The sequence below is a fragment of the Danio aesculapii genome, chromosome 7, assembly GCF_903798145.1.
Source record: "Danio aesculapii chromosome 7, fDanAes4.1, whole genome shotgun sequence".
Lineage (NCBI taxonomy): Eukaryota > Metazoa > Chordata > Actinopteri > Cypriniformes > Danionidae > Danio > Danio aesculapii.
Genome location: NC_079441.1, coordinates 38,968,644 through 38,990,120, shown reverse-complemented (window position 1 = coordinate 38,990,120; position 21,477 = coordinate 38,968,644). Strand labels below are relative to the sequence as shown.

The following is a 21,477-nucleotide window of genomic DNA, read 5'->3' as shown; positions in this document are numbered from 1 at the left end:
GTGAATTAGGTGTTCTAAAATTGACCGTAGTGTATGTGTGTGTGTGTGTGTGTGAATGAGTATGTATGGATGTTTCCCAGTGCTGGGTTGCAGCTGGAAGGGCATCCGCTGCGTAAAACATATGCTGGATAAGTTAGCGGTTCATTTTGCTGTGGCGACCCCTGATTAATAAAGGTACTAAGCCAAAAAGAAAATGAATGAATGAACGAATATGCAAATAAGGCATTATTTTATCAAATATACAAAAACTCTATACAAACAATGTAGTTAATTTTACTTTACTTTTAGGCTATATGTAGAAACTGAAGCTGTTTTACAAGAAAACAGTCTTGTAAACAATTACGATGTCTATCAGTGCTCTAGATCTGCTGGTTTTTGATTATGCATTCACAATGGTAAGAACTGTTGGTGGTCAAATGTACATTTATATGATCTATTATTGTAGTTATTAATGTTATTATTTAAGACTCAATCTGTCTTTATCACTCCACAACTCTGCAAACAGCCATAAAAAAGTTTACAATTATTTTGTAGAATAAATTATTGTATATAATCAGGCAAATTATGTATGAACATATCCCTTTTGATACCGAAGTGATCCAACAGTGAACGTTGATGTGTGTAAGTGCTGCTGAGGTGGAGAAAAACATATTTCGAGAAAATGACCATTAGAATTTTATATTGTAATTGAAATATACAGACACAAATTGTTATAAGTGCGACAAACATGTCGGTGTATTTTGGAGGTTTTCTTTACATTAGACTGAAAAAGAAACCTCTTTGTGAAAAACAGAAAATCTCAAAACTGCAAGAGCATGAAATTCTTTTGTGCTTGCAGTGTCAAGTGTTATTTATGATGTTCTCGACCAGGAGGATGGGCCCCACTTGGGAGTCTTAAAATGACTTCAAATATTTTAAACCAGCATTCTGATGTCAAATCACTGATGTAAATCACAGTTTGTACTGAATGTTAATGAATGAGAGATGTTTTCGTCTGTCTTGCCACAGGTTTTGGAGCCCTCTAATGAGCTTGTCACAGCTGGAATGGGTAATGTTTGTGTGTGGTGCCTCACACACTTGGTGTGTCGTAAACGAGTTGTAGACGGTTTAGGGAGTTGTGTTTTCACGCATCTAGCACTGTTGCCTAGCAGGACTGAGCAGCGCCTCAGAGCAGCGGCTGCATATGGACGAGCTGTGGCTGTGGTCGACCTTACAGAGGGATGCATTATTGAGCACAAGAAGAGCCTCCATTTAAGGTTTGTTATGAATGTTTTGTACTAATTAAATTCTTGACAGTAAGCCCTACAAGCATTTCAAGCTAAGGTCTGGAATATGTATCAAACATAACATTTTTTTCAACTCTCCTCAGCAAAACCCTGAACCCAACCCTCTCAGAAAACACAGCATATCTACTTTATTTTATTATTACTCCATTCTGTATGATATACAAACCAAATGGCCAAACCCCAAGGTCCACAAATACTAGTAATACTAGACGTGTATACATTATACTTCCATAATTTAGTAACTATTCAATTCAGTTTATCTATAGCACTTTTACAATGTAGATTGTGGCCAAGCAGCTTAACATAGAAGTTCTAGTGAATTGAAACTGTCAGTCCAGTTTTCAGAGTTGAAGTTCAGTTTAGTTCAGTTCAGTGTGGTTTAATTTTCACTGCTGAAAGTCCAAACACTGAAGAGCAAATCCATTTAGGGGCAGCTCCACAAGTCTAACACAACTACTGAACACATTTTATTAAGGGTGGGGGGAAATATCCATGCAGCATAGTTTTTATATATATTCTGCAGTAATACTTTATCGATATACAGATGTCTATATCGATATATCAGTGTATTATTTTATATTTTAATATTTGGTTAAATAATATGAATAAGTCAGCCTCATTATCCAGCAAGTTAGTAAAATGAAGATGGCGGCATAAAAAGGTATTCATTAAAATGTTGGTCTGTTTGTCTTCTTGACAATCCTAATTTGCACTGAATAAAGTCAAAGTGCTATAAACAAACTGACAATTATTTCTGTGTAGTTAAAAGAGATTGTGCAAAAGATTTTGTTTGGGGGCATAATTTAAAGTTGGGAAAACAAATGAAAAATTGCAATAAATAACAGTATAGAGTATGTAACCGCAAATACATTAAATATTATTAAATAAATATTATATTTCAGAGGTCGCCACAGCGGAATGAACCGCCAACTATTCCGGCATATGTTTTACGCAGCGAATGCCCTTCCAGCCACAACCCAGTACTGGGAAACACCCATACACACTCTCATACACACTCATACACTATGAGCAATTTAGTGTTCAATTCACCTATACCACATGTTTTTGGACTGTGGGGAAAACCGGACCACCCAGAGGAAACCCACACAAACACGGAGAGAGCATGCACACTCCACACAGAAGTGCCAACTGGTCTAGCCAGGACTCGAACCAGCGACCTTCTGATTGTGAGGCGACATAGTATTGTATCATGACACAAGTGTTGTGATAATTGTATTGTGGGGACTCCCGTCAATCAGGTGATTCTCATCCCTTATATATATATATGCTGGCATAATGTATGTTTCATGGTTTGTTGGACTGTCCAAGGAGGGCAATTTGCACAATTAGCCCGAAAACATTTGTAGTTAAATGAGTCATCTAAGGGCATCCGCTCAAACATATGCTGGATAAGTTGGCGGTTCATTCCACTGTGGCGACCCCTGATGAATAAAGGGACTTAGTAGAAGGAAAATAAATGAGTTATTTGAAATAGATCTGTGTGTATTATGTATTTTCTATATTTCCCTTAAGTCATTCTCTCTTTTTTTCAGGGAAATCACAGGAATGATCTACTGTCCCCTTAGAGATATTGTATTCACATCAGGAGATATGACAATCCGAGTATGGAGACCAGACTGGGAGCTTCAGATGTGCTTTGTGGGACATACTGGTCAGAAAATCTTCAAACTTCGCTGGAAATAAAGTTTCAAAATATGAATGATATTTGCTATTTCAGTATTATAATCATATTAAACATCAGTGTTAGCCGCAGTAAGACCGAGGCTAGTTCACTGACCATTCTGGATCAAATCTTAGTTTATGACAGATAGTATGCGCTACTATACAGTACCATCATGCATGTTCTCTGAGTGTCTCTTTGTGTCTTTTTTCAGCTCTTGTGACTTCCCTAGCTCTGTGTCCTGTCTCTGGCCTGTTGTTGTCATCTTCTCTCGATGGCACTGTGAGATGCTGGAGCCCAGAGGTTGGAGACCACGTCCAGACTGTTTCCATTCCTAATAAGAGTTCACCTCCCCTGATCATGGGAGGTTCAGACAGTGCTGCAAACTTCTTTTCATACTCCACCAACAGTGTTGACTTCTGGACCTTCAACTGCCTCTACTATCTACACTGCAGACTAGACTGGGTCTATAGAGTCCCTATCTGCCAAATCTTCACTCCTCCAAACCCTCCTTTCTTTCAAGCGTGTGTAGTTTGTACACATGGAAACAGCAATGTCACGGTTGTTGCAGCAGATAAGGATGCGGTACTCACTAGATTTCAAGCTAAAGGAAGAGTAGTGTGTGCTGATTGCTGTGTGCCTAAGAAGATTCTACTGGTTCTCACTGAAGATGGGGTGGTAACTACTGCTAGCACTTTGACTAGTCCGATAACAATACAGGATGAGTGGCGTGGTATAGAGCGTTGGGAGTGGCCAAGTGGACAGATAGAGGCAAAAATAGGCACTGTGTCCTGCATGGTGTTATACTGTGACGTTACAGATAAAGAATGGAAATCCTTACAGATGCAGAGAGCACACAAGCCAAAGAAGATCAGACTCCTGCATGATGCAAACAGGTACTTAATGATGTGTTGTGAAAATGGTAAGTTGGATTCCAACTATATCAAAATGAACTTCCTCGAATGTTTTTAAGTAATACCTAAATTGTCTTGGGAAAGTAAGCACTTGTTTTTTACAGGGGGGATAGTTAAAGGTCACCTATGACGAAAATTAACTTTTGTAAGCTGTTTGGACAGAACCGTGTGTAGGTATAGTGTCACTGTCATATTGGAGTGATATAAACACAACTAGTGTCATTTATTAAATTTCCTGACATTAAAATAGGACCCAAATCCTAGTTATTTTGAGGCCTACCGCAACGTGGCGTTGGAGTGCGATTTTTACCTGCCCACCGAATTAGTGCCATGTCTCCATAATAACATTTATACACATGTCCACAGAACATTTTTTTGCAAATAAACTGGGATTTAAAAATGTGTTACAACTCTACGATTTTTATAAGATTTAAACGTTTTTAAAACTGAGCATGTTTGTAATAAAGACAGTAAAATCGATATGTAATTCTTAATCGATATATTCACCACAGCCGCATGGTGTCAGTAAACGCTAATGTGTGTGTGTGTATGTGTTTGTGTGTGTGTGTGTGTGTGTGTACTGCAAACAGCATTTGTGTGGGACTCATCCTTTCAGAAAGGCTTGAATAAACTCGCCACAAATAAATGAATAAAATTTACTTGGTATTTTTGAGCTGTATTTCAGTTTCATCCGTATCTGTCTTTGTCACTGTGCTGTTTATCTGAAGTAACGCATGATGAGAAGCAGTTTCGCACGCAGGAACTGTGGGCGGGGAGAAGCAGCTCATTTGCATTTAAAGCCATAGGCTAGAAAAAACAGCTACACTGTACTCAGACACAAAAATGAGCAGATTCTGGAGGCTATAATAAATAATCTGATGGGTTTTTTGAGCTGAACTTTACAAACACATTCTGGAGACGCCAAAGGCTTATCTTACATCTTGTAAAAGGGGTAAAATAGGTGCCCTTTAAAATAACTTTTTTGGAAATAGGCTCAGTTTACAACTCCCTTAGAGTTAAACAGTTCAGTTTTACCATTTTTAATACATTCAGTTGATCTCTGGGTTTGGTGGGAGCAATTTTAGCTTAGCTTAGCATAAATCATTAAATTGAATTAGACCATTAGCATCTCGCTCAAAAATTTGAAAAAGAGTTTTGATAATTTTCTAATTTAAAGTTGGACTCTTCCGTAATTACACTGTGTACTAAGATGTTCAAGTAACTTGGCTGCTGTACTATGGCTGCAGCTGGCACAATGATATTATGCAGTGCTTTTACCTAGGTACCTAACTGAAGACTATTTCCAGGCACTGTGCAATATCATTGCGACTGCTGCAGAAATGATACTCAAAAGTTTCTGACTAGAAAATTTGAAATTTTCATTTCCTGTCAGTCTTAGTACAAAATGTAGCTACAGAAAACTGTCAAAACTCTCTTTAGAATATTTTAAGTGAGATGCTAATGGTCTAATTTGATTCAGTGATTTATGATAAGCGAAGATAAAAGTGCTTGAGTTCATCTTCTCCATATTCAACCTAGTTATATCTGTGCATCAACAAAATCTTAGTGTTTATTGTGGTTAGTAGTATTTATTTGCATGTCCTGAAGCATGGGGCATCTAAATGGCATCTTGCCATAGTGTCACTTTTGCTGATATTGTAATATTGCTTATATTGTAAGAAGTTATTTCACTAAAGTGTATTGCCATATTTACAGGTTTGTTGCAATCTTGCTGCATTTCTCCATCTCTTATTTACTTTTTTGTTTGTCCTTCATAGGTTTCTGGTTATACTGGGCCACCTTGGTGGTTATGTGTCTGTACTCAATATGAATTCAGCCAAAGTCCAGTTCAGAACATCTGCTCACAACAACAAAAACATCAACAGCATGCAGGCATATCCAGACAGTGGTTTCCTACTGACAGCAGGTTTATGGTTATTATAATATACCATCACACTGAATGCTGACGTTCAAGCAGATTAATGATAATCTCAATAGCTTTATGTTGTAGGTGAAGATAAAGCTGTGCTGGTTTGGCGGGTATTCCCAAGTGCTAAGCAGTGTTTGAGTCTCCACTTCAGCGTGTTGTGCGATCGCCCCCCTGTTTTGCTGGCACTGTTGGGAACCCAACTCATCCTAGCTTTAGAAGATCCAGAAAATAATACTGACAGCCTGGTGCAGCACAGCTTAGAGAGCCAAAACCGATATGACCAGCAACCCAGTGAAAGACATCACAAAAAAATCACAGGTTAGAGATTGTAAACTTTAAAATGCCATTCTCAGATTACCATTCAAACTGTCTTTTATAGCTAAAACTACAAAATAGCTTTTAATAATCAACACTGAACTAAAATTTACTAAATTTAAACAGGGTAGATATACATTTTTCAATTTCTATTTTCAACAGGGACTTTAATAAGTGAAAAAAAAAACATCAGGCTTCTAATACTGATTGAAATATTTGTGCATTTTTTTCTTCTTCTATCTTTCATTTGTAAAATGTGCTGTATTATGACTACAAATGAGACGAACATTGTGAAAATCTTAAATTTCATTCTGAGCGGTCAAAAAAAGCTTGTAAATATTTTTTTCTTGTTGTTTTGAGGTGAATTATGACCAAGGGATTGACAGGTTTCTTGAGATTAATCTTGGCTAATTAACGCATACCGCACCCTGACCCTCTGGAGACTGAGACGGTCTGTTTATGTGTCCCAGGGCTCTGTGCCTGTCGTCAGCTGGGAGTGTTTGCTTCGAGCAGTCAGGATGAAACTGTACGGATCTGGGATATGGAAAACTGCCTTCTTAGGTCAGTACAGAAACTACTTTTTAATTGCAGTAAGGGCCCTTCATACGAAACATGTTAACTAAAGAAATAACGCTAAATACATTAATATCAAAATTGTTTAGAATGTAAAACAGCAGAGTTCACACCACCGCTATAACGATAAAGATGTTGAGAAGCATTATCATTAGGATCACTTTCAGAACTATTTTGTTTCAGCTAATAAATGATAAAAAAAACAGACAGCCAGTCAGAATCCAATGAAATATAAAGAGCTTGTGTATTGTAAAGCTACAGGCCACATTGTGGAAAGCTCTACTTGATGTTAAAGCCTTCTTTTCAAAGATTATTTAAAGATGTCTTCAAAACAACTGGTTATACTATGGGAGGGAATGAAGCGAAATAACATGGAAACTATTTGCAAACTATGGAAGCCCGTTCTCACCACTGAATAAAAAAAAATAATAATAATAATTAGAAAAAATATATATAATAATAAAAAAAATGTAAATAAAAAAAAATTAAGTCAGACTTCTGAGTTATAAAATCGCAATTCTGAGTTATAAAGTCACAATTCTGAGTTATAAAGTCAGAATTGCGAGTTATTAAGTCAGAATTCTGAATTATTAAGTCAGAATGCGAGTTATTAAGTCAGAATTCTGAGTTATAAAGTCTATTAAGACATTATAACTCAGAATTGCGACTTTATAACTCAGAATTCTGACTTAATTTTTTTTTATTATAAACTTTTTATTTTTATTTTTTTTTTATTTTGTTTATCATTCAGTGGCGGGAATGGGCTTCCATAGCAAACAAAGCTTGCAACCTGAAGCATAAAAATAAAAGTATCTCAGGTATCCAGTATAGTTTTGGTATCTTTGTGTTGCCTCCTTTTGAAAACGCTGGGGGAAAATAATTAGTAACTCTAAAATTACAGTTTGGTTCAGGTCAATTACATGAGCTGGATTCACTGGTCAGATATGCTAGAGACGTAGCACACTGAGCACATCTGCTGGTTACAAGGGAGTCATGCAAGAAAGAGAAGCATCGCCTAAAGCTAAAGATAAACAAATTGTTATTGTTTTTTGGTGTGGATATATTTATCTTTATAGTTATTTTGCTTGGTGTGAATGGCCCTGAATCTTTAAAACAATAATAAAATGTCTTTGACAAAGATAATTTGCTGTGAATTTGTTGTTTCAGAATTCTGGAGCTGAATGCAGAGCCGGAGTGTTTGGCATATTGTGGGGAGAGTGGAGACCTGCTATTGGGCATCACAGGAGACCTTTACAGAATCCCTAATACACACCTACTCCCTCCAGACTGCAGAACACAAGTACAGTATTATAAAGCAATTTTAATCAGACCTTCTTAAAAAGCTGTGAAGCTCTTAGTGTATTTACAAATACTAATGTTAAAAATAGTCCAGAGGAATAGTATGAGTGAAACTATTCTTTATAATAGTAGAGATTTACTTAAGAAATGAGGAGTTATAGTCAGAAATTAATAATTTGTGTTTTCATTTTCTCACCCACTGAGAAATGTGATCCAGACACTGAATTGCCCAAATCTTGGAACACTAGCCTCAAATCCAGGTAAAGTTCAACTCAAATATAATGTGTACACACATATATAGATACACATCCCCTTTTTTCTCTTTGTATTAAACACTTAACAGGATGGAGAGTTGCTGTTTTATTCAAAAGGATGGTCCTAAATTGCTTGATTGTACTAAAGATCCAGTAAGTATCAAATGTATGTAAAAATGTGTACATTATAAAAACATTGAGCTGTCCTATAACTAAAACTGTTAAAGTAATGCATTTTTTATTACAACATGTAAAGCTATGGATATTTTGAAGGATATATAAAAGTATTATCTCAGTGTAAATCCTTTATGTCTATGGAATGTCCTCATAAAAATAAGTTTACTTACGTTGCATTTACGGTTCTGGTAATCATTACCCCAGCATAAGAATACCAGTCATTTTTTTAACCTTCTGTGGACATGTTTATGATTATAAATCATAAGAAGTAATGTCTTTTTAATGTAAATTGAAAGAATAAGGGGTTATGTTTAGGGTTAAGGATAGGATATTTGTACAGTTTAAAAACACTATAACTATTAGGGCTGCATGAGATTGGAAAAATCTGACATTGCGATGCTTTGTTTTTCTGCGACATATATTGCGATATAAATACAATTTCCCCAGATGACTTAAATAGCTCTATTTAGTAAGAATTCAGGTACAGAAATTGAATAAACAAATGTAAAATAGCACTATATGTCATCTTCGTTGTATAAATAATTCAATAAAATATTTTTATTGTAGTTTCAAATGGTACAATTCCTTGTGCCTGAATGCTTTAAACTCTCTTGGTGTGCTCATATAGTCACAGGCCTTAAAAATATGTAAATGATAAACATTTGCTCCATTATGGTAAAAATCTCCAATGATTCCATGTTCTGAACTGTGGCTCCTGTCAACTATAATCCCAATTCAACATTGCAGATCCTGCGATGTGACTATTGCCAACGCACACATTGCGATATCAATGCTAAAACGATAAATTGTGCAGCCCTAATGCTTATGCAGTTTCCCCATAAAACATCAAATCGCAACATGTGTCATCCAAATGTTTGATTAAAGGACTTTGGAGTTCTTGTGGCAAGACATAAAGATCTGGAATCCCTGCGAAAAGGAGAGCTTGAGTGCAGAAGGAAAAAAATAGCCACCGGACAAACCAAACAAGAGGCCTTCAGTAATTACCTGAGTAAAATTTACAGACAACCCCTTGATATAAGAGTAAGTTCTTGAGTACAGTTCTACAGTACTTTTATTTTCCATTTAATTTATTATAAATGTGATGTGTTTGTGAAATTATCATGATATTAAGATTCTGTATCATTCTACTAGATACCAGAGGATATGTTTGATATGTATGCATTACTGTTTCCACCTCAACGTCCTGAGCTGCCTCCCATCCCTCCTAAAAGAAAGGTTAGAGAATGTGTAATCAATACATGTTACATTCTAAAATTGTTATATATAAATATATAAACACAATGTTTTCTTTTATATTTACCATTAGAGTAAATCTTCTTTATATATATGAATTTTAAATCGTTTAACATTAATCACAATATGTTGTATGATCTGAATGATTCTCATAAATCTCAAAAAAATTCTTTAAAAAATGTGTTTTTATGACTAAAAGTTCTGGTTTTGTGGAAATTCCCAATGTTTGATATGTTTTTATTTTTTTTTTGCTTGTCATGAGCAGAGCGAACTAGAGGAAGTGCAACTCTTGCATAATGGAGAGGAGGAGAAGAAGGAGGGGGGAGAGTCTGAAATGCACCCTCCACCGATTCTAAAAACACAATCCATACAGAAGAGTCCTCTCCCCCCTCGACTGATGGAAGAAAAACACATATCCCCTGTTAGGATATTGTTGTGTTTTTTAATCTTAAATCTAGTCTCATGCATTTGACATATTTCGAGTAAATATGTCTCAGTTACATATTTTGAGTAAAATAGCATATCTCATATAGGGTGCATTTGTACTCCCCTCTTTTTCTGCACAAATTATGCAATGAAACATGATTGTTTTAACCCTTTATTGGGCAAGTACCTTATATTAACTTCATTGACATTTATTAAAATATGAGGTAATTGTTAGTCATAAAAGTCATAAAAGTTCTGAAGTCTTATAACACCCAGGCTTTTCTGATGTATCATTTAATAAGTTCCTTATAAAGGGGTTAAAAATAGTTGAATTATTGCAAACAGATGGGTTCAATAAAAGCTATGTTAGAGTCTTGTTATCAGTTAAAAAGCACCTCTATTAAGAAAATGAATTACGGTTTTACTTCAGCAACCAGGGGTGCGTTTCTCAAACAATGACGTAACTTGCGGCTGGACTATCATAGTACGATGCATCGTTTGGGAAAAGAACGATGTAGTGACGAGTGTTTCCCAAAACCCGTAGTTTCTCTGTCATAGATCTATCGTTTGAACCATGTTAGTTATAACGTAAAACGCCCATAATGATGCTCTAAACAGGGTGAAGTAACAACTTCTTTAGAAAAGAACCCCATAATTTATTTGTGCAAATTATTGTTTTTTACACACACACATTTAAAATAAAATCCAATATTAATTTTGGTAAAAACATGCACTCGTTTTCCATATTAATTGAAATATATGTAAATGGCACATATAGGGCCTATGTTTCTTTTACAAATATTATTGAGAATATTACATACTCTATTCTAAAACATAAAATCACTTACAAAAGCTAACACGTATTCTAATAGCATATATAAATCATATAAATAAATAACGAGGCTATTTATTAAGAAATGATATTTATTATTTATTAAGAAATAAAAAATCCTACTTTAATAATAATATTAATGATGATGATGATATTATTATTATTATTATTATTATTATTATTATTATTATTATTAAGTAGGATTTTGTTTATTTATTTTGGATTTTTTTTAAGTCTAATTTTACAATTTGACACATGCAAACCACTGCAGAAATGTTCTAACCAACAGGGCCATGTCATATACAGTACAGATACTTAATAAATAACCTACTATAAACTAAAAGCATTATCGAATGCTATGGAGATCGTATGCTATCACAAGCTTTGGAGACGTAATATAAATTTCGCTTTTAAATAACAGGTCACCTATAGCTTTCGCTATGAGGCTGTGTTCAAAATGACATCAATGTTTTCAAAGTGCACTGTGAAGGGAGCGCAATTGTAAATATAAAGATCACTAAAACTGAACTTTAAAAATACTTTGAAAGCAAATTACACCTAAGAGAGAGGACTTTAATGCTTTTTTATTTTTAATCATTCCAAGTTTAAATGTTAGACTGTTCTAAATGAATATGGCAATGGGGGGATAAGTGGGAATAGAACACAGCCAGGAGGCTAACGATGGTTTTGGGAAACCCACCCCAGATGCTCAGTAGTGACATTTTTATGGGTTTGCTCTATACTGTGTTTTGTAAAGGTGTGTGTAATATTGTCCATTATCAATAGTAGTGTGTTAAAATGTTGAAAGCACTTTTTACATAAAGGCAATTTTCAAAACAAACTGCTTTCTCTTGGTTAAAGTGGTGAATTGAGAAAATTATTTTCTTTGTAAAATGTTTGTGGAACATTTTTTGTGTTCATTGAAAACCTCTGATCGTTTTCTAACTTGAATTCGCATTTTGCCAAGCAATGTTAAATGTAACTATACTTCAAGAAAGGAAATGCAATGATGTCACCTAGCCATTTCATATCTTAATAAATACTCTCTCATGTTCATTTTTTCACAGCCTCCAAAGCCCTCTTCACCAATAAAACCTCCTACACCCCATCAGACTCCACCCCCCAAACATTCACCACCTTCTGCCCCACCTATACCCACTCCTGTCCCACCTCCCTCTCCACCTAAACAACCCACACCCCCGCCCCCTCCACCCCCATCCGTAAATCTTCCAGAGTTCCTCCTGCAGTTCGTGGATGAGCCATGGTTTCAGAAGATGTTTCCTGATCTGAGTGTAAGACGAATACAAACAACACAATGCAGAAAAAAAAGCCACTTACAAATGAGAAATTATAAGCATCTGTTTGCATTCTGAGTGAACTGGAGATACTGCGCTTTAAAGTTTTTGGGACCAAGTTTTCTAAATAAAACAAAACATAACATGCAAATTTGGGATGGTGCTGTGGGTAGCGCTGTCGCCTCACAGCAAGAAGGTCGCTGGTTCGTACCTCGGCTGGGTCAGTTGTCATGTCTGTTCGGAGTTAGCATGTTCTCCCTGAGGTGGCGTGGATTCCCTCTGGGTGCTCCGGTTTCCCCCACAAATCCAAAGACATGCGCTGTAGGTGAATTGGGTAAACTAAATTGTCCGTAGTAAATGGGAGTGTATGGATGTTTCCCTGTAATGGGTTGCAGCTGGAAGGGCATCCACTGCGTAAAACATGTGCTGGATAAGTTGGTGGTTCATTCCACTGTGGCAACCCAAGATTAATAAAGGAACTAAGCCGAAAAGAAAATGAATGAATAATGCTAATTTTTTTTATCACAGAATATGTATAAAGTCCTGTGAAAAGGTTCGAACACTATCAAATTCCAGTTTTCCAAATCTTTGGCAGGTAAAACATAAAAAAATAAGCCTCAGATGAACAACAACATATAGCATTCACCAAAAGAAAAATAAGTCAAGCGCTACTTATCAAATGCCTTAACAGACCATTAGCAATTTTAGCAGTTTATTGGTCTGAAGCCTTCAAGTGTGTTAACAATGCCCGTCCCACAGCTAAAGCTAAGCCAAAATTGGGTCATGAAACAAGACAATGATCCTAATCACAGCAGCGAATAAAAAAAACAGAACAGCTGAAAAAAAATTACAGTGTTTACAATGTAGATTGTGGCCAAGTAGCTTAACATAGAAGTTCTAGTGAATTGAAACTGTCAGTCCAGTTTACAGAGTTAAAGTTCAGTTTAGTTCAGTTCAGTGGTTTAAATTTCACTACTGAAAGTCCAAACACTGAAGAGCAAATCCATCATTGCGCAGCTCCACAAGTCCCAAATCAAGCAAGCCAGTGGCGGCAGTGGCGAGGAACAAAACATTACCATTTGACCAAAGTGAAGGAAAAAACTTGAGAGCAACCAGCCTCAGTTGGGCACAACCATTTCTCCTCTGACCCAACTTCTCGTGCAGAGCTGCAGTCTAGGTGTTGGAGGCTGGAGATCGCTGGATGTCCATCGTGGAGAAGCTGCAGGTGTGAGTAGGTCATCGGTGGGTGTTCATGCTGGCCTACAAGATCAATTCAAAGACTTGGGTCTTTCAGGATTCAGTCTCATGCTCTCCATTCCTCTATGACTGCCACAGCATCTGCTCAGGATACGGCCTGGTCCAGGATTATGGATACCTTGGTATCATCTCTTCACAGGACTTATCAATGGTACAGAAACATTTCTAGAGACCTCGGGATGAGTATCCCCAGGTGGAAATAGAGAATAAAGAAAATGATCTGAGAGATGATGAGTTCAAAATGATTCCTTCAAATAATTACTGCTAAAAGTGGATCTACAGATATCTGAATCATATGGTGTTCTAAGCTTGTCACTCATAGCTTTTTCTATCTTGGCCTTATTTTTGTTAAGTCAATAAAGACATGGTGTTAAATATCAAGTTATGTTCATCTGAGCTCATCGTGTGAGCTTTTATCTTCCAAATTGTTAGACCTGCAAAGGACAGTGTAGTTTTTTTATTATGTCCAGATATGAAAAACCATGAAATTCATTAAGGTGTTTAAACATTTTTATTTGACTGTATGTGTATTAAATTATTAACTCTAAGATGAATGCTTTCTCTTTGCATATGTTTGCAGTGCATTCCGAGGTCTTTAGTCCCCAGTCAGTTCTGCGTGCGTCTGTTGGACTTCATGATGTCTTGCAGCATGGCTCAGAAGAGCAGCATCATGAATGCATTTCTCTTGCTAGTACAGCAGAAGGTGTTGGACAAAGAGACTCTCAGCAATAAACTGCTGCTTTGCCTGAAAAACTGCATTCACAAAAACATGGTAAATCAAATTGTGATAGTAGAATATATAATGCTGGCAACAATGCTAATCGTTGCTTTAATTTCCATGTACAAATACAGAAAATACAACTTTTGAACTCTCAAGCCTGTTAAGAATAAGAATATATATGAATGTGTGTTCTGTAGTCAAGGGAGGACCAGCATTTTGTTGGCGAGCTGTTGAATTTGATGGTGTATCTGAATCCTGGCAGTTCTGACACCATTTTGGAGCTTCTTGCCATGTTGGCTAACAAGGAAGTTGATCTTATGTAAGTAAAGTTTATCTCATTTATAATAGTGTTTCCAATGTAGTTTTATAATTTATTGCACAGGCACTTTTGACCCACGTGGTGTAGTATTTTATGAAATCGCTTTTAACAGGAATATATCAACTACATTCAATAAATGAGCAGTTTTAGTCATGTTTGTGTTTTACAACAAAAAATAAGGTGATCCATGGTTTTATTTTTATATAAAACAATAATAGAATAATAAATAATATTAGAAGTTCATTAATAAAAGCCCCAAACATTGTGTAAATCCCACAAGTGTAAAATCCTGGGGAAAAACACATCAGTCAGAATAAAATACAGACTGACGATTTACATGGGATCAATAATATGCATGCCCTTGACAGCATTTGATTGGCCGTCATATTTCCTACTAAGATTACAACAATGATATATATTTTTTTTACATATTATGTTTGGGGGACTCTTATTTTAAAAAAGGAACTGGCATATAGAGCTCTTGGGTAATGCAACCAGGCATCGACCAAGCATTTCATCTCATCACAGCCTGGTTAGAATGCTTAATTCAGTATAAACGTTTTATAAATTTGTACAGCGCTTCCAAAGAGCCATTAGGTCTACTCAACTATATTTTGTTAGTTTAACATGTATATTAGGATATTTGTTTTATTGACATTTTTTTCTCTGGGATGAATGAATGCCAATAAACTGCAAAAACCCACCTGTTTTCATATACATTAAAACCACAAAATACAACTCCTAATACATCTCTGTCTGCCCGGCAGCCCAGTGGTTAGCACTGTTGCCTCACAGCAAGAACGTCACTGGTTCTAGTCCTTACCAAGCCAGTCGACGTTTGTCTGTGGAGTTTGCATGTTCTCCCACTATCCAAAAACATCCGTTAATTTGACTAATCCAAATAAGTAACTTAGACTTGCTTCTTGTAGTTATTTCTTCATAGCAATCCATAGATATTTACATTAGATGTTGCCTACCCTGTTGTTGTCTATTGGAATGAATGCGTCAATAGAGCCGACATTTTAGTACAGGGTAGCGCTCCTTTGAAATGAATGCGGAACCAAGGTGCGGTGGAGGACTGTGGCCATCCAGAGCCAGAGATATATACACATATATACATGTATCTATGATCGGGAGCTTTACCAGTGGTCAGTGTGCAAATAATTTTTTAAATTACGAAAATTATAATTTTACATAAATTTTCTACATTGATGGATATGTGATCGCATGGGCATTCCTGACAAAGAGCCTGTGTTTATAAGCATGGAAATGTATCTTCTCCCTCCCTTTTAAATTTGATCTAATCCGTGCCCTGAAACACTCACCCTCTCCTGCTTTCACTTCTCATTCTAATGGAAAGAGCGATTAGTTTGTGAATGAATCTCCGTTATGAATGACTCGTTCACTTAGCTGACATAATACAAGTTTCTAGCACCACAGCGTCTTGTTGTCATATTTAATTTACATTGTTTGCTTATTTTATTTACAGGGTTTCTGCGGGTTTCACAGAGTTTCAAGAGTTCACACTTAGATATTGCTTGATGCTATTAGCAGGTTTGGCATGCTGTCCCGGGAGAGAACCCTGAGCTTGGAGATAATTGAGCCCAGGGCTCCCGAGAGCTCCCCGTGGTAAAGGGGGAGAAGGGGTGGATGGGAGGTTTCTTCGGAAACGAAGATAAGGGAGTGATTTTTGCTAGGCTACTTATAGTGAGTGTGGATTAATCTGATTGGCTAGCTAATGATTGTTGATGAGAGACCAGCTGCAGTCAATCATATCACGTGCTCCTCTCGAAATTAGTTTGTGAAACTTTACTAAATTTAAGACTTTTTAAGACATTTTTAAGACCATTATGAATTAAAATGTAGACTCATTAAGGGCTAAAGGCTAAGGAATTTTTCAAATGGCCCAGATGGAAAAGATTTTTTTGCCCTATCAAAAAATTTGTTTTTATTATAATTTAATACAAAAATGAACAATTGTTTTAAAAGTTTTAAAAACTATAAAAAACTAAATCTATGAACAACAATCTGGTCAATCCAGGTCAGTGTCCTTAGCAGTAAATACATAGAGAACTTTTAAACAAATGTTATTGTAAGGAAAAAATCTAACCATTATAATAAATCGAGTAAAAGTAAAAAAAAAAAAATGTTTAAAATAAAAGTTTAAAGTTTTATTGAGATTTATTGTTGGTGATGGTATGGGTTTGGGCCAGATTGAGTAGCAATACAAGAACAAAGAAAAATTAAGACCTGTTAAAAAAAATTAAGACCTACAACACACTATTTCAGTAAATTTAAGACTTTTTAAGGCCTAAAATTTGGATTTAGAGATTTAGGACTTTTTAAGACCCTGCAGAAACCCTGTATTTAACAAAACTAACATAATCGGAGTATTAAGTGCAAGGTGCTACTTTGTCTTATGGTGAATGCAGTAACTGACTATATTATCATCAATAACGTTACTTGTTTAGCACAAAGTTCGTAACATACAAAAATGTAAAAAACGAAATCTTACCTATGAAATTATATGCCTATGCTTTGTTTTCTTTGTTTGCTCGTTACTACACCCGTGGCACACTGTCTTGACTAGAGCGGTTGAATGAAATTTGTCCTGGGAGCACTGTACAAATGAGGTGGTGCTGTTAACACATGCTCAGGGACTGTATTTGATAAATAGTTTATATATCTATGATAGCAATCCATAATTGTTCATTAGCTACAAACAGCAGGGGTGTTCTTGAGATGTACCTGAGCTCAAACTCCCCTCTCCCTCTGCAAACTGGAGGGAGCCCAGGGCTTGAGGATCTAATGAGCTCAGTGGTCTCTCCCAGGACAGCAAACACGCTTTATAATCAATCATCAGCTAAGTGTGAACTCTTGAAATGCACTTTATGGCAGTTTCAAAACAATTTAAAACTCCATTGCCATTGGATTTGTTATATTTAATCATAAGTTATAAAAATATACAATACTGAAACTAATCATGCTTTTGCTGAATCTCTGGCAGGCCCTTAGCTGTGTGTATATTGGAAAGGTTGGGTGTGGAGGAGGTTGAACAGTGGTTATGTCCAGAATTTGAGTCCTGGAACTCTCTGACAAAGCACCAACCAAACCAGCACCACAGTCTGAGAGAGATGGCCAACCACTGGCTGCTTACCTGGACCAAAAAATACAAGGCAAGCAGCAGGTGTCCAACTGATGGAGATGTTTTTGAGCAGAGCAAAAGATGTTATTTGAAATGTGGTTATGTTGTAATTCGCAGCTGCACAGCAGGTCAGTGTCTCTGCGCAGTGAAGGAGAACAGAGTTTGGCTGGTCCTGTGGAGGTGCTCAGATATTTCTGCTCTTTTCAGAGAGGAAAACGGACTCGACCTCCTCCACCAGAGGCCAGGAAAGATGCTGTTATAGCGCCTTCAGACTTGCCAAAGTATGTTCGTTTTTATTTCGTGTACAATTGAAGACAAATTATTACAAGTGTTTCTTCTTTTTTAAGTTAGGTTCTGATTAACATAGAGATGATTGCAACACATTTTTAAAACATAATAATAACTCATTTATGATAAATTAATTTCTTTAGTCTTTGCCATGGTGACAGTGCATATTTTACTAGTTATTTTGCAAGATACTAGTATTTGGCTTAAAGTGCATTTCAAAAGCTTAATTAGGTTAATTAGAGAAGTTAGGTTAATAAGATTAGATTAGATTAGATTCAACTTTATTGTCATTACACATGTACAAGTAACAACGAAATGCAGTTTAGGTCTAACGAATGCAGTTTAGGTCTAACAAGGCAAGTCATTGGACAACAGTGGTTTGTTCTGTAGACAACTGAACATTTTTCAAGGGGATGATAATATTGACCCTTACAGTTTTAATAATAAAAAAATATTCCAGCTAAACTAAAAGAAATAAGGCTAATAAAAATAATAGGAAAAAACTGTGAAAATATTCTTTGCTGTATAAAAATTTAGATTACATTTTTAATTCCAAATATCTCTATTTAGCTTTAAAGCTCATAATACAAGTCTCGTAGAGTTAAACAGCTGACTTGATCTATTTTTTAATCCATTCAGCTGATTTTTTGTTGTGGTGGGGTCACTTTTAACATAGCTGATCATAATAAATTGAATCAAATTTGACTGTTAGCGTTCATTCATTTTCCTTCAGCTTAGTCGCTTTATTCATCAGGGGTCATCACAGTAGAATGAACTGCCAACTTATCTAGCATGTTTTACACAGCGGATGCCCTTTCAGCTGCAACCCAGTACTTGGAAAGATCATTAGCATCTCATTAAAAAAATTGTTATAATAATTTTCCTATTTAAAGCTCAAGTCTTCTGATGATTTTTTCTTGAAATGCTAACGATCAAATCTGATTCAATTCAATAAGCTAAGCTAAAAGTGACCCCACCAAAACAAGAAATCAGCTGAATGGATTCAAAAACATTTTACAAGTGACGAGACTTGTAAAATGAGCCTTTATCAAAAAAATAAAGATGGAGCGTTCCTTTAAAATGACCCTCTCTTAAAACGCAATTAATCAGGTAGAAATGGTTCACATTACCAAGGAATGCTTGTTAAAAACAAAAATCTTGAGTGTCCACTGATCAGAAGTGTTTGTTTTTGTGTAGACCGGAGCCTATTCAGCGTCTGGGAGAGACACACAGCATGTCTAGGATACGAGAGCCTCAAGGTTAGACTTTCAGCATGAATTTATTGAATACAACAACTAACATCACTGTATTGTGCCATTGAAACTTGAATTTAATGAGGAATTTGTTTTCAATGTTAGGTTTAGTTATAATATAATTTAAAGTGTAATATGTCTCAGATGATAAATGATTCATCAAATCATTTTGAAGTTTGTACTAAGCTGTAATTTAGCCTATTGTCCTGTATTCAAGCAGTTTTGAAGCATCTTCATTATGTTCCAACAGGGCGTCTGCTGCCTCCATTACCATATCGTCCAGAGTTGATGGGCTTCACACGGGTCCTCTCTCTTCCAATGGCTCATGTCACATTGTCCCAGTTCCCCATTTCCCTGGATTTTCAGGAGACCAGACGCCTCTCACCACTCAAATACTTCCACCTGGAGCGCTCCTACGTACAGTATTACAGATAAGACCTAATACTTTCTAAAAGCATTGCATAAAAAGTCTTGATAGACACAATACTCTTTCTCTCTCTATCTATCTCTGATGCATAAAATAACACAAAATAAAGCTGTGTATTGTGATTAGCTTCATCTTCCCAGTGTATAACTGACAACTGAATATTACAGACATATACATTTGTGAAAGCCTGTGAAAATTGTCACGCTAAAGACATAGTTAATCTAAAAAAAAAAAAAAAATTTATAGTTAATTTACTCTCAATCATTAAACATGTTGGTGACTTTCTTTTTATCAGTACAACATTAATGAATATTTTTAGCTGAATCTGTGGTCCTTGGTGATTTATATAATGATAGTCAACAGTCACTTGTTTTTTTTTTACCCGATTACTGGAGTGAGATTTTAATGACTGAATTGATTACATGCACTTGACTAGATCCAACAGTTTATTTAACTGTGAAATACCCACAGACTAACTGTGGTAGATTCTACAATCTATGATAGATGGTTACATTTGTTAGATTAGAAAATTACTAATATTACATCTAATTTTTCAGCAAGTCAGAATTTTTGAATTGGCTAATTTACATTTATGTATTCTCTACACAGTTTGGCAAAATGGGTGCAAGTATTTAAGTGCTTACCGTGTTATTAACTGCAAATACTTAAATTATAGATAATAAACAATCTGGCGACGCAGTGGCGCAGAAGGTAGTGCTGTCGCCTCACAGCAAGAAGGTCGCTGGGTCAGTTCACATTTCTCTGTGGAGTTTGCATGTTCTCCCCGCGTTCGCGTGGGTTTCCTCCAGGTGCACCGGTTTCCCCTATAAGTCCAAAGACATGTAATACAGGTGAATTGGGTAAGCTAAATTATCCGTAGTGTATGTGTGTGAATGAGTGTGTATGGATATTTCCCAGTGATGGGTTGCAGCTGGAAGGGCATCCGCTGCGTAAAACATATGCTGGATAAGTTAGCGGTTCATTCCGCTGTCGTGACCCCAGATTAATAAAGGGACTAAGCCGAAAAGAACATGAATGATAAACAATCTTTTGCACAGAAATAAAAATGTTACTCATCTAAAATCAGTAACTGCAAGTTATTTTCCCTGTGATTGTAAGCCAAACTCTGAAGTCATTTCAAACGGACCATTTTCCCTGAAACTAGGTTGTGACCACACTTTAATACAGCAGAAAATATATTTCAAATACAATAAAGCTGTTCTCATTTTCCTCTTCCAGATGTCAGAAAACTGAACAAATATAAAAAGTGGTTGAAATGCAACCCCTAAGACATTTATAATTTAACGTTAATCATAGACCAGCCATTGCAACTGTCCTAATTTGTGACTGTCAACCATAAGTCCAGTCTTAAGTTACACAGGTATATTTGTAGGAGTAGCCAACAACTCACAAAATTGTTCAACATTATCTTTTTGTACTTTTATGCCAAAAACCATTGGATTATGAAAAGTTCATGTTCCATGAAGACATTTAGACAATTTCCTAGAGGAATTGTATAAAAACCTATTTGCTGATAAATATTCACTTTTCAGATAATGAAAAAAATCTCAACAAAAAAAAGCTTTTTTTTTTTTCTTTTTGCTCTTATGCTGTTTTGTTGCCATAGGACTAAACCTGTCTCGATATCTATTTTTTTCTGGTACAATAGACAGCACCAAAATTTGTTGCAATAAAAAAATATTATTGTGATTTTACGGCCATTTTGACTCTATAATAGCATAATAATGCAAGAACACATATTTTATTCTCAACAATATTTCGATCATAGTCCTTTTAATAATAATAATAAATGTTAAAAAAATGTAAAAAA

The 21,477-nt window shown here is 35.8% G+C and overlaps 1 protein-coding gene across 1 annotated transcript; it reads left to right on the top strand.

Annotated features, from left to right (window-relative positions):
• The first annotated feature begins 1,017 nt into the window (after positions 1-1,017).
• Positions 1,018-19,814, top strand: wdr97 (WD repeat domain 97). The gene is made up of 19 exons (XM_056462882.1): positions 1,018-1,256; positions 2,840-2,958; positions 3,182-3,863; positions 5,660-5,808; positions 5,893-6,129; positions 6,597-6,687; positions 7,867-7,999; positions 8,203-8,258; positions 8,342-8,405; positions 9,315-9,470; positions 9,582-9,665; positions 9,949-10,104; positions 12,009-12,233; positions 14,074-14,265; positions 14,412-14,533; positions 17,541-17,709; positions 17,796-17,959; positions 19,164-19,225; positions 19,470-19,814. The coding sequence occupies exons 1-19, from the start codon at positions 1,045-1,047 to the stop codon at positions 19,652-19,654; spliced, it is 3,258 nt and encodes a 1,085-aa protein (XP_056318857.1). The 5' UTR covers positions 1,018-1,044; the 3' UTR covers positions 19,655-19,814.
• Positions 19,815-21,477: the final 1,663 nt, after the last annotated feature.

Coding starts and splice junctions, on each gene's coding strand:
- wdr97 (XM_056462882.1), top strand. CDS start 1,045: ATGGGTAATGTTTGTGTGTGGTGCCTCACACACTTGGTGTGTCGTAAA. Junction 6,130..6,596: donor ACATCACAAAAAAATCACAG/GTTAGAGATTGT, acceptor TATGTGTCCCAG/GGCTCTGTGCCTGTCGTCAG. Junction 12,234..14,073: donor AGATGTTTCCTGATCTGAGT/GTAAGACGAATA, acceptor ATATGTTTGCAG/TGCATTCCGAGGTCTTTAGT.